Here is a 13,841-nt window from a genome sequence, read left to right as displayed (position 1 = left end):
GTAGGCATCGCCGCGTGACCTTGATCATGCGAAACGGATTTCCCCTCGGGGAGAATCCCTTGGTCCTGAGCCACCACTGTAAGGGTCTCATGTACAGCAGGCCAAAAGGTATCACGTTGGACGCTGCTGCCATCAAACCCAGCAGTCTCTGGAACTGCCTTACAGTGACTGACTGGCCTAGCTTCATCTTGGTTACTGAGTCTAGGATCGATTTCACCCTGACGGGCGCCAGGCGCGCCCTCATGGTGCTCGTGTCCCAAACTACGCCGAGAAAAGTAGTACTCAGTTGTGGAGATAGCACACTTTTCTTTGCGTTTAACCTCAACCCCAACGCCTTCATATGAGCGAGCACAGCATCTCGATGCTGAGCCGCTAGCTGTTCCGACTCTGCTAAGATTAGCCAGTCGTTGATGTAGTTCAGCACGCGAATGCCCTGGAGTCTCAGCGGAGCCAAAGCTGCATCCACGCATTTTGTGAAGGTGCGGGGTGATAGTGCTAGGCCAAATGGAAGAACCCGATATTGGAATGCCTCGCCCCCGAAAGCAAACCTGAGGAACTTCCTGTGTTGAGGAAGGATGGAGACATGGAAGTATGCGTCTTTCAGGTCTATTGTGACACACCAGTCCCTGGACCTGAACTGACACACGATCTGTTTTAGCGTAAGCATTTTGAATCTTAGCTTCTTTACCACCCGATTTAACTGGCGCAGATCCAGAATAGGACGCAGTCCTCCATCCTTCTTCGGAACTATGAAGTACCGGCTGTAAAACCCTGACTCTCTGCTGTGGGGAGGGACCCTTTCTATAGCCTCTTTCCGCAGAAGAGTCTGTACCTCTTGTTCCATTACCAGAGCCTGCTCGGAGTTTACTACTGTGGATAGTACCCCGTTGAACTTGGGTGGGTGTGACCCGAATTGTATTCTATACCCTTTTTCTATAGTACGCAGGACCCACTCTGAGATATTTGGCAGAAGTTTCCACGCTGCCAGAAAATCTACTAAGGGAACCAGCCTCTCGAGGCTGGCCTCTGGATTTTGTTGTGTGGGCAGTTTGGTGTCCTGAAACGGCGCGCCGGCAGGAAGCAACCGAACTGACCCACTTTGAGCCCTCCTTGGAGGGAGCGAGCATCCCCGCGCCGCTACGTTTCCGGGCGGACGTGGATATATGCGCTCGCCGAGAACCGCTGCGCCCTGAAGCACCAGAGGTGGCAGGGTTGGCAGAACGGCCCCCTGATGGCACCGAGAGGAGACGGGTGCCTCGGCACACCGCTTCCCCTTGGAGGGGACTGCCATCAGAAGCCTGACGCCCTTGGCGTCAGGACTTCTTCGCCGGAGCCTTCCTAGAGATAAGGACGGTCCTCAGATCCGCTCTACCTCGGGAAGACCTCGGCTGAGAGCGCTGCCCCGGCCCCCAGTCTCTCTGTGGGGGAGCGCGGGTAGCAACACTCACTTTTTTGTTGCGCTCTGTATGAGGAGGACGTACTCGGCTGGGGCTGCTTCTCCGTTATGTCTGATAAATTCAGCCACAAATGTCTCTCCGTGGCTACCAGGGCTGCCATAGAATGGGCGATGGACAAATCTGCAGCTCTCCTGATCTCCGCGATCGTTTCTCTCCCCACTTCTACACATTCGTCGTCAATGTCTTTCAGCAGGTCAGCCTGGTATGCTTGAAGCACCGCCATAGTGTGTAAACAAGCGGCCGCCTGACCTGCTGCCGAGTATGCCCTACCCACTAAAGCCGACGTTGTTCTAACCGGCTTAGTGGGCAGCTGCGGGGCTTTAAGCGATGATGCAGACCCGGGAGAGAGATAGCTCGCGAGCGTCTCTTCTACCCGGGGCATCGCCGCATAACCTTGCTTTTTCAACCCCACAATGTTAGAATATGCAGCAGTTGTAGGGTTAAATGGACGAAATGATGCCGGTTTAATCCATGATCTCGACACCTCGGTGTGGAGATCAGGAAAAAAACGGCAAGCCCCGCTTTGGAGGTTGCGATGTAGACGGCAGAAAGCGTTCGTCTAATTTACTCGGCTGACGAACCACCTGCGTCTCGGCTGGCCAGTCTATTTGCAGCCTGGCAACAGCGCGAGTCACAACCTCCAACAGCTCCTCATTAGCGTGTGACTGAGGCGGCGAAACCTCATCTAAATAATCCAGGCTCACCACATCCAACTCCTCAGAGCTAGAATGATGCTGAGCCTGCGCTTCAGCGCGAGCAGAAGAAACCGCAGCGCGTGCTTCTAACTCGGCAGCTGAAGCGTCAGATCTAGCGGGTAAAGGCAGAGATAGGGGATCACCCGTCTCTAACCCCTCCGCTAGACCTCTCTGCGATCCCCAGGACATAAGCCTTCGCTGTGCCTCAGCAACAGCGGGACCTGCACCCTGGGGAACGCGAGCCGAAGCGCCCTCCTCAAAGAGCGCTCGGCGGGATCGGAGAGTTCTCATGGGGAGCTTTTCACAATGTTCACAATCAGCTCCCTCGAGAGCTGACTGTGCATGCTCCGATCCCAGACATACAACACACAGCAGATGTGTATCCCCACCCGTGATGTAACGAGGGCAGGGAGAAGCACACTGTCTGAATTGATTCGCCATTTTATATTTGTTTTGAGAGACACACACACACTTTGATATATAGGACAAACGATTTCACATAGAGCGCTTGTGAAGACACAGAAGCTGACACTGTTTGGTTCAGGGGTGCTTTATAGTTTCCTGGTCGCTGACGTCACCCGCCTATGACGTCCTGTCACGCCATTGGACTGATTTTACGAGTGCTTCATGACGCAAACGCAGAGGCGTTCCCGCAGCGCTTGACGCAGCGCGAGTTCCCTTGAAAGGGAATGGTGAATTTTGTGCCTCGCTTTTTATTGATTTATCAAAGGCTTTCGATACAGTGGATCACGGAATCTTGCTGCACAGATTGAAGGTTGTTGGTTTATCAAGTCACGTTATTCCTTGGTTTAAAAATTATCTGAGTGGAAGAACCCAGTGTGTTCAAGCCGAAGGTAAACAATCTGATTCATTGGAGATCTTCAAAGGTGTTCCCCAAGGATCGGTGCTGGGGCCCCTTTTATTCACCATTTATATAAATTGCCTTGATTATGACATTCAGGATGCCAACTTTCATTTTTATGCCGATGATTCTGTCGTGTATAGCAGCGCTTCCTCTGGACAGCAAGCCTTGTCTAAGCTTCAGTCAGCCTTTAATATTATTCAGTTAAGGCTTCACAGTTTAAAACTTGTTCTGAATACTGATAAAACCAAGTATATGTTATTTACCAAATCAAAAAAACTTGAAAATAATTTAGTATCTCTTCAGACCTTTCAAGGTACAGTGATTGAATTAGTAAAAGAGTACAAATATATAGGCATCATAGTTGATGATGCCCTATCTTTTAGTTCTCATATCACTCAACTGAAGAATAAATTGAAAATCAAGCTTGGGTTTTACTTCAGGAACAAGTTTTGCTTCTCTTTTAATGTAAAAAAGAAATTAGTCTCTGCTACTTTTCTCCCTGTCCTTGATTATGGTGATGTTGTATATCAGTTTGCACCTTCTTATCTTCTTTCTTCCTTAGATGCCGTTTATCATGGTGCTCTAAGGTTTATATCAAATTGTAAATCTTCAACCCATCATTGCACCTTGTACCATAGAGTAGGTTGGCCTTCTCTGTCTACCAGAAGAAAAATGCACTGGTACTTAATTATTTACAAAGCCATCTTGGGGTTGTTGCCTTCTTATCTCTGTTGTTTTATGCAGCAGAAAATTATCAAGAATTATTCCCTTCGTTCGCAAAACTTTTATACTCTCTCTGTTCCTTTTACTCGAACTGAGTTAGGTAAGAAGTCTTTTATGTACGCAGCGCCGTTTGATTGGAATCTCCTCCAATCTAAATTAAAATTAGAAAATCTGCTGACTCTGGATCATTTCAAATCAGTTATCCGGCAAATGGAAGCTGATCTAACATTATGCAACTGCTTTTAAGTGTTTTTAATCTGTTTGTGTGATGTTTATTTGTGATGGAACTGTATGTATTGCAGCACATTTTGGCCAGGACACTCCTGTGAAAGATTTTTAATCTCAGAGAGCTTTTTCTGGTTAAATAAAGGTTAAATAAAAAAAATAAAATAAAATAAAAAAAATAACATTATGACCACCTTCCTACTATTGTGTTGGTCCTCCTTTTGCTGCCAAAACAGCCCTGACACGTCAAGGCATGGACTCAACTAGACACCTGAAGGTGTGCTGTGGTATCTGGCACCAAGATTTTATCTGCAGATCCTTTAAGTCCTGCAAGTTGCAAGGTGGGGCCTCCATGGATCGGACTTGTACTCTGTTTGATCGGACCACACGGGGCCAGCCTTCGCTCCCCACGTGCATCAATGAGCCTTGGCCACCCATGACCCTGTCGCCGATTCACCACTGATCCTTCCTTGGAGCACTTTTGATAGATACTGACTACTGCAGACCAGGAACACCCCACAAGAGCTGCAGTTTTAGAGATACTCTGACCCCGTCGTCTAGCCATCACAATTTGGCTCTTGTCAAACTCGCTCAAATCCTTACGCTTGCCCATTTTTCCTGCTTCTAACACATCAACTCTGAGGACAAACTGTTCACTTGCTGCCTAATATATCCCACCCACTAACAGGTGTCATGTTGAAGAGATTATCAGTGTTATTCACTTCACCTGTTATTCACTTCACTATTCACCTGGTCATAATGTTATGCCTGATCAGTGTATATACATACTACTATTTGGTTGTACCGCCTGACTTAAAACAGTCAGAAAAAAAAAATATTTAAACTCTTTGAAATGTTATTTAACAACTGAAACTTGTTTAAACACAATGTTCAAAAATATCCATTACTTCAGTTTTGAAAATATTAAAAATAAAAACTTTTTTGAAGCTATAATTGTCAATGACCCACATGCTTTCGTCATTTTTAAGCAAAAACTTGCTTAATTTGAATACATTTTTCAGGAAACAAGACTTTATATCTCATATCATTTTGTTCAAGTCTTGATTTAAGAATGTTTGGATATTTGTTCTGCAAAACTAGACAAAAATATTTTGTAATTTTCTTTATTTTGCTGTGTAGCTGTTAACTCCACAACTCCCTCGCAAATTATGGTTTTGCTTCGGTCATAAAATACGGTTCTTCCTCACTTTCATAACCGAACTATGCAAACAGAATTAGCTCTCCAAAGGTCTGACAAGCATCTTTTAAAGTAATGACTTCTTAAAAGTGACAAACTTTCAATTTCCCACAGAAAAAAGAGAAAGCTTCAGTCATCAAGAAAAACAACGCCTACGCCGTCGCTGTGGCTAACTATGCCCCCAACATCACCAAGGACACGGTCCTCCCCACCATCGCCAAGGGGAACATAGCCGAACCGGGAAAGACCAAAGCCGACGGGAAACCAGCCGAGGCGAAGAAAACCTTCAACAGCGTGAGTAAAATCGACCGCATGTCCCGTATCATGTTTCCAGTTCTCTTCGGGACATTCAACCTGGTTTACTGGGCGACGTATTTGAACAGAGAACCCGTGATCAAAGACATGGTGCCCTCTTATTAGACGGCGTCCAGGATTACGACGGGTTCCACTAAGCAGGACTAAAGACTAGGCCAAAACCACCCAGGGACTCTGAATATTCTCACGCTCCGACGCTCTTTCCCATCTGCTCCAGACAGACGTGTCATGGATTGTTGCAAGATGCCTTTCTATCTCTCTCTATCTCTCGTCGCTCTTTTCTACAGCTTTTTCAGCAGTGCTTTTGAAATGACATTTGCCTTTGTACATATGTACGTAGTGAAAATGATGTTACGTTTGTTTTGACATGTTTTGCTCTGTGAGAATATGACTTTGGACCTCTCTCTGTGATAGATTAGCAAATTAGAGTGATTTATTTATTTGGTTTCACTTTATTTCGATAGTCATTATACTAACTGTAAGTAAGTTTGCAGCTACGTATCAACTCTCAGAGTATTAGTAGACGCTTAGGTTAAGTGTAGGGTTAGTAGAACACGTTTACAGGTATTTACAAAGTTAGAAGTCAGTTAGAAGAATGTCTATTGGGGAGCATAAAAATAAAGTGTTATCAGATATAAAGCAGACACTACTAATACTCTAATGAGAGTAAGTTGACAAGTAGGTGCAACGTTACTTATAGTTAACAGAATGTCTAAAGGGGACCATCAAAATAAAGTGTTACCATTTATTTATTTGGTGTAAATGTTAAAATTTTTCGTGATGGTGCTTGTTTTTGACTAGCCTTTTTTATCTATAAGACCAAGCTCTTTTGTGCTTATGGTCTGATATTTTGTGCTGGGCCCATACACAAAAAAACATGAAATCAACCGTTTACACACATTACTCTATCTTTACCGTATGTGATTTTATTTCCTTCTGTTAAACCAGGAATGTTCTATTAACAGCATTTTGGATGATAATGTCCGTTACTGTCCGTTTTTTTGACTCTACATCCCTTTATATAGGTCTTTAATGCAGCTGCATATATCAGGGTGGTGTGGGGAGCTCAAGCAACCTGAACTTTGAAGTCAAGAAACTGCAACTGCATGCCAAATGCCCTATTTATGAGTAAAACTACTCAACAACAATGCATTCTGGGATTTGATTTTACCCATCGGGAATGTAAAAACATTGCTAAAAACAAGGTTTATTGGTTTTAGCCAACAAGGAGATTTGTTTCAGAGCCAGAGCAAATTATTATATTTGAGTGAAAGATCAGGAATTCACGTTATTTTCTTGAACTTAGTCTTAAAGCAACACACCACTATTTTTGAAAATAGGCTCATTTTCCAACTCCCCTAGTGCTTGGGATTGAGTCTGCTGGAGTGTGGGTGGCAATTTGATGCCGCGGCTCCACCTCAGGATCATGACTGCGCGGGCTCTGAATTACGTAATCGCCAACATTCGTTTCTGGGATATTTTGGCTTAATTTTTCTAAAGTGGAAGAAGTGGCGACACGTCGTCCATATATATATATTTTTTTTTACAGTCTACGGTATTAAGTAGCAGCAGGTTGAGCTTTCCTCACACCCTTTATTCAAAGGTGAAGTGTGTCATTTTTTGAAGTTTGATTTATTTTCTCCTTGTCCAAGTTTAATGTGCAGACACAATTATGAAACTTTAGGTTTATAACCTATATTATAGGTTGCCTTCTTAAAGAATGTGATTACCGTGGCTTTGTGGCACTTTCAGAACTAGCCTGAAGTGGGTGGGGCTATTTGTATTGCAACCAATGGCAGATAGGGGGAGTGTTTGGAAACAATATGATTGGTGGCGCTAGTGATGCAGAAATGGCACACTTCATCTTTCATGCTGAATCTAAGGAAATTAATGAACACGTTAGGAAAAATATATATATAAACATGATTTCATGTTCAGTAATTTCCTCATTTTGCCACTGTGCTTTCCTCTTATTGAACTCTTACAGACGATGTTCTCTTTGGACCAAATGACCGAAGTGCTTCAACTATTGCATGTTTACTACAATTGTTTACCCTCCAAAATGAAGCTGAATATTCCTAAAGTTTAGCATACTAAATATGATGCAGTAAAATCGTAGAAATGTCACTGACTGAATTCTGCCAATCCAAAATGCCTGTCACAGAGTAGACAACAATTTTTTTGTATATATGTAAGGAATATTTGTTCATGTTGGTGTTGTACACTTGTGTGTAATGTTTTATGTTGACTGTTTGTACAGTTTTATACACAAAAAATAAGCATTGCAGAGTTTCTTGTTTGTTTTTGTTTTTTTTTCGGTCAGTTTTAAGTTATTTCTAAGGGAAAGATGATGTTCATTTAAGCATGCTGCAGCCTCGTTGGCTCTATAGAAAAATGATACAATTGTTCTGGAATGGTATTCATTGTTGTTACAATTATTTAACGCTATTTATTATTGTTAATTTATTCATTATAAAAATATACTTTTCTAATGTTTAAGAGTTCATTTCAAAAAGTGTCAATATGTTTCTAAATATTTATTTAACTATATATTTATTGAAATATATACATATTAATTTATTTCTCAGTATTATTTGACATGCTATCATATTAAATCTATTTTCTGTGTGGTAAAATATCGTTTGGAGCTCTGCTTTAATTTACACATTGCTTTGATTGTATTGAATGGTGGTTGCATCTTCGTTATGCATAAAATGTTTGAGCAATAAAAAAAAGAGGTGACGTAAACTTCCTGGAATGGAAAAGAGCTTTCCACACACAGAATGTATAGCTCTCTCTCTCATGTTCTCTCTCTCTCTCTCTCTCTCTCTCTCTCTCTCTCTCTCTCATATACATTCCGTGTAAAACATTCATGTGCCAGAGGTTCATGCTCTCAGATGGGATATTTTGAACAGAATGTTTGAATATTATAAATGTTTTTTTTTTTTTTTTCTTGTCAGGTGTTACAACTGATCTGTCAATCAGCGTTTAATGATATCATTATTTAAAGGAAAATTACATCCAAAAAGGAAAATACTGTCTGAATGAACACTTAAATGATGTTCTAAACGCATATGCTGTTATTTTTATGGTGTTTTTGTGTTCTTTTTGGAGCTTTACAGATATGGTCACAATGAAGCTGCATGAAGATTTTTCAGAAATTCTCAGAAAAATACCAGCATACGAGTTTGGAACAATATGAGGGTGAGTATAAGGTGGCGTTTACACAACACCGTTTTCAACTTTTTACGCGTTTTGGCCATTCATTTACAAGACAACAGCGTTTGGAGACCTGAAAAAATGGTGACATCATGCGCATGTGTAGCTATTACATATTCAGTCTATAGGTGTGCAGTGTTTCTTTAACAAGTGACATCGCCAACTACTGGCCTGGCATGATAATTCAGCATTTCTCATTCAATCTAACAACGGATCCATGTGAACGGGGATCGTTTTGATAACGTTGTCGCCTGTACGCAAAACAAAAAGTGGACAGATGCGTTTCCGTTTTTAGTACATCGTTGTCATGTAAACGTACCCTAAATGACAGTATTTTCATTTTGGGTGAACTTTTCCTTTAATTGAGAATGTGAAGAAGAAACAATAAGTTGTAAATCTTTGCAAATGAATCACTAAGACCAGCTAAGTTCTCACTAATGTCTGTTACCTTTCTATTTAATGAGTATGTTGTTTCCTATAATGTAAACGTGAATTTGGGCACATGGCCAGAACAACTGAACCGCTTTAGTCCTTCGACAGCTGGCACTCATTTTCCAAACGTCATTCTACTTACTCTTTCAACAGCTTCTTGCTAAATAAACAACAAAAACAAATATATGATTAATTCTGAGTCTGATTCATTAATTCATACATGTTTTAGGGTGTTATATTGTTTTCCATTGTACAGTACATGCTGCTGTATATTTCTTTTGTTGTTATTTGCCAATATTTAATGCCATGTTGCATGAAATACAAAAAGATTTTGGTCAAAGACTGTGAGATTTTCTAAAATACTGTAGAGTTTGATTAGACGCATGAATAGCAAAATATGTCCTGTTTTCTCCTTCCCTTTAAAGTGTTAGCTCACCCAAAAATGAAAAATCTGTCATTAATTACTCACCCTTATGTCGTTCCAAACTTGTAAGACTTCATTTGTGTTCTGATAATGAATGAACGTCTTACGGGTTTGGAACGACATGATTAATGACAGATTTTTCACTTTTGGGTGAACTAACCCTTTAAAACCTGGAAAAAATGGATCTGTGAATTTCAGTCTCAAACTGCAAAATACTAGGAAAAATATTACAGCATGTATTCGGCTTTAGGCTGTATAAGAGCGTTCAGGAAATGAGCTCATTACATCATCAGACACAGGGATTTCCCATCAAAACTTCTCAGTGGGGTCAGACGAATAAAATACTACGAGCGTGACATGCGATACTTCAGCTAACTCCACATTCAGCAGCTTGTTGTGAACTTCAGTTGTTTGTTGAAGAATAGACCAGGAGACTTCGGATCAAGACAGAATGATTCTTTTAATGAGAACTCTGTGCTGCAGGTCGTCCGAAAACAGTCTGATTTTAACAGTACAAAATAAGGCAATTTATCTATACGTTAGGGGGAGTGGTTATACAGCATAGGAGGAGACATTCAAACAAAAGGAATGCATATGTTGTGTAGGTAAAGGACACACCCTACATAACTGTGTCCCTCGTCCAGATTCAATCAGCATAACAGTGCCATTCAACTGCATAGATGCTAATCCAATCACTCAGGCAGTATTGCTCTAAACTTGTCATGCTAAATAGTCAGGAAATTGTATAGAGACAAAAGACTTAATGTCTCAACCACTTACACAGCCTGAAATAATCTCCTTAGAATTTCCTCAAGTTTACTTCAAATTGTAAAACCCAAATATAGATAATGTTTTCAGTTATATTCTATTACATTTGAACCTAGATATAACAATGTATAAATTTGTAATTCAACAAGCTTAACTTTCATATACTCCGAAGCACTGAGATCCATCATCAGATCCATGAGACAATTCCATTAGCAAGACACTGAGGGTAGGAAGTTAATGACCAACGATTTCTAAGCCAGTGCCTCAATTAGGTCAAGAACGTTTTGAGTCTGAGTTTATTTATTTATTTAAACCCTTTGCCTTGACCTCAGTTAATAAAGTGCTCAGTCTATGTCCATGCAGCACAGCAAACCTGTCAAGAATATTGCCTGGGTCAAATTAAAAGAAAGATTTAAGAAATTATATTTTGTTTTATAACGTAGTAAAGCCTAGGTTTAGGACAATTGGGATTTTTTTGGCATTGCAATGCAATTTTTTGCATTATTTGTGACAAGTAATTCATAGTTTTCAGTCACGTGACTGTTGCAGAGTCTTGGAGGCCAAAACAGCCATAGAACTCCATAGAACTAAAATATGTGAACAAGATGCATGTTTTGGGCACTTATGATCCATATACAGTACAGCACCTAATGCAGTATTTCAATCACTAAAAACAGCGGGACGTTCTAAAACATTTAACGTGAAGGGTGGGCTGCACCAATAAGGATTCAATTAAGCAGAGTTAAACGCTAATCTAGGATTTGTTGATATGGGTTTTATTTTAAATCGAGTTGTTCATTTTAAACACAGATTAATTACACAGTAAAACCATTAGAAGAGCTGATAAAGCAGCAGACAGAGGGTGAACTGACGACAGGCTAAAGAATCCTTAGTGCAACCTACCCTTAAAGTTCCGTAATATACTAAATCCGTGATATTAAAAGATCACATTCAGTTCACACCTTTTTGGTGATTCATACTATATGCAGGCGAGCAGATGAGCCCAGAATATGAATGCAACGCATTTTCTTTATAATGGGTTCCGATGGTAAATATCAGCTTAGCGAGAAACCTTGTGTTGCACTAATATTCTGTTCATCTGCTTTCCTGTACAGAGTATGCAACATCAATAAGGTGTGTATTGAATGTGGTATTTTAATATCACTGCATTAATACTGACTACAAACCTGGTAAAAATGACTGGCGGGCAATGGTGGAAAGCCTTGTTTTGCCCTCCAGGTGGGCGTTCCTATAAGCGTGTGATGTCACGTGAAAACTATGAATACAACACAAACCCCAAATTCTCAGTGATGTAAACGAAAGGAGGGAAAAGTCTCATATACAAGTTTCCATAGATTTATGTATTTGCATTGCATATAAAAATGTACTTACAGTAAAGTCACCATTTTGCACTGCCATGTTTCTACAGTAGTCCTAAATGGACAAACTTCTCTACAGAGCGCTAGCTCTCTGCTGTCTCAGAAGACAACATCTTTGTCCTGTGTCGGCCACTGTTTCTCTATGTGCTTTGAAAGGGAGGGGTGAGCGGTGGGCGGTTGCAATTCACAATCTCACCACTACATGCCAGTTTATTTACACAGTGCACCTTTAAATTTATTTAGTTAAATGGTTAAAATATGGCTGTGGAACAAGCAATATTCAATTAGCTCATACATGAGATTGGAATTTAAAATGGAATTTATTGGTGATAAATATATAAACTAGGGCTGTCAGCGTTAATGCATGCGATTAATTTAAAGTCCTTAACGCATCAAAATAATTGAACGCAATTAAATTACAGAAGTACGTGAAGCTGTGTCATTGACAGTTAGATGATCTTAAAAGTCCGGAGTTTATCACAATCACACTGAGCATCTACATCACCTGTAACCTGTTACCAGCAGCCATATCACCCTGACGCCCAAGACTGGTTTCCCACTGAAGTTAAGCAGGGCTGAGCCTGGTTAGTACCTGGATGGGAGACCAACTGGGAAAAACCAGGTAGCTGCTGGTAGAAGTGTTAGTGAGGCCAGCAGGCGGTGCTCACCCTGTGGTCTGTGTGGGTCCTATACTGTAACAAGCACAGTCCTTCGGATGAGACGTTAAACCGAGGTCCTGACTCTCTGTGGTCATTAAAAATCCCAGGATGTCCTTCGATAAAGAGTAGGGGTGTAACCCCGGCATCCTGGCCAAATTTGCCCATTGGCCCCTCTCCATCATGGCCTCCTAATCATCCCCATATACAGATTGGCTTCATCACTCTGTCTCCTCTCCACCAATCAGCTGGTTTGTGGTGGGCGTTCTGGCGCAATATGGCTGCCGTCGCATCATCCAGGTGGATGCTGCACATTGGTGGTGGTTGAGGAGATTCCCCCTTCTATATGTAAAGCGCTTTGAGTGCCTAGAAAAGCGCTATATAAATGTAACTAATTAATTAATTAATTAACCCTGGTAGGAGGAAATTTCAATTCTAACTCTTTAACCCGATTCTGCGTCTCTGTTTGTGATCAAGCCATTTTATTCCATTAAACTCTGGGAAAGTTTTCAGTGATCCAGAAATTAAACAAACAGTCCAAAACAGCCTTAATGTAAAGAAAGCCAGGCTGATTACATCAGACATATCAGAGAGAATAAAGACTCACACAGGGCTGGACTGGTAATATGGCATACCGGGCATTTTCGGTGGGCTGATACAAGGTTTTTTGGGGGGTTTTTTACCACTGACTAGCCCATCATGCAGGGACAGTGGCCAATTGGTTTGTCTTCTGAATTGACAGGTCAAAGCGAGAAAGACCTCCCCTCCTCCATATTCATAGACTGTCCATATTAGGCGCTTTTTTTTTATTCTTATTTTTTTATTTGAGCGCATGGGAAACTGCTAAAGGCAGTGATGAGTGATGAATGGCACTTTGACTCCGAAGTTTGTTTTATACAATCGTGTGATATGGCAACATTACACGTTCTGTGGTGAATCAAGCTGAAAACCGCCGCGATCATGTAAATACATGACCAGGTAAATTGTAAAACGGCAATACACACAACTACAAACTTGTCACTCTAGCACAACCACAATAAAACCCGACTACGCCACCTAGGTTTTGTCTTACCCTAGGAAAAAGAAATACCCCAAAGAAAACAATATGATAGGACCCTGCTGGTTCAGAATACTACAAATTTATTTCACAGGAAGCATCAGTAGATTTTAAGACGTCTAAAATGAGTCTCAGACAGTTTACCAATTAAAGCAGCACTAGGTAACTTTTCAACCTTTATAATATATTTTCAAACCTCTTGTGAGGATACATCAACTTACAATAGGTTGAATGACACGTCTGCCATAGCCTTACGGGGTCTGTATCGTTTTTAATCGTACTTTTAAACTTCGGGTTTCGGGTAGTAACCCGAGACAAAAAAAAAGAACTACAAAATTCGACTGCTTTACGGCATATACGTCACTTCCACCCCCACTTCCTTAAATTCGGACATGCTAGCTAAACTATCATTTGTTTGCCGAATGTTA

At 41.2% G+C, this 13,841-nt stretch overlaps 1 protein-coding gene across 1 annotated transcript in view; it reads left to right on the top strand.

The window, feature by feature from the left end:
* Positions 1 to 5,583, top strand: part of gabra2b (gamma-aminobutyric acid type A receptor subunit alpha2b) — a gene marked incomplete at its 3' end in the record, with an annotated part of 120,896 nt that extends 115,313 nt beyond the window's left edge. The window contains exon 10 of the mRNA XM_079838528.1: positions 5,278 to 5,583. Coding sequence (XP_079694654.1) covers positions 5,278 to 5,583 — 306 coding nt within the window. The remainder of the gene's footprint in view (positions 1 to 5,277) is intronic.
* Between the last annotated feature and the right edge of the window lie 8,258 nt (positions 5,584 to 13,841).

The sequence above is a fragment of the Gobio gobio genome (genome assembly GCF_949357685.1).
Source record: "Gobio gobio genome assembly, chromosome: 16".
Classification (NCBI taxonomy): Eukaryota; Metazoa; Chordata; class Actinopteri; order Cypriniformes; family Gobionidae; genus Gobio; species Gobio gobio.
Note: the sequence above shows the minus strand (reverse complement) of the source record. Positions and strands in the feature narration are given on the sequence as shown.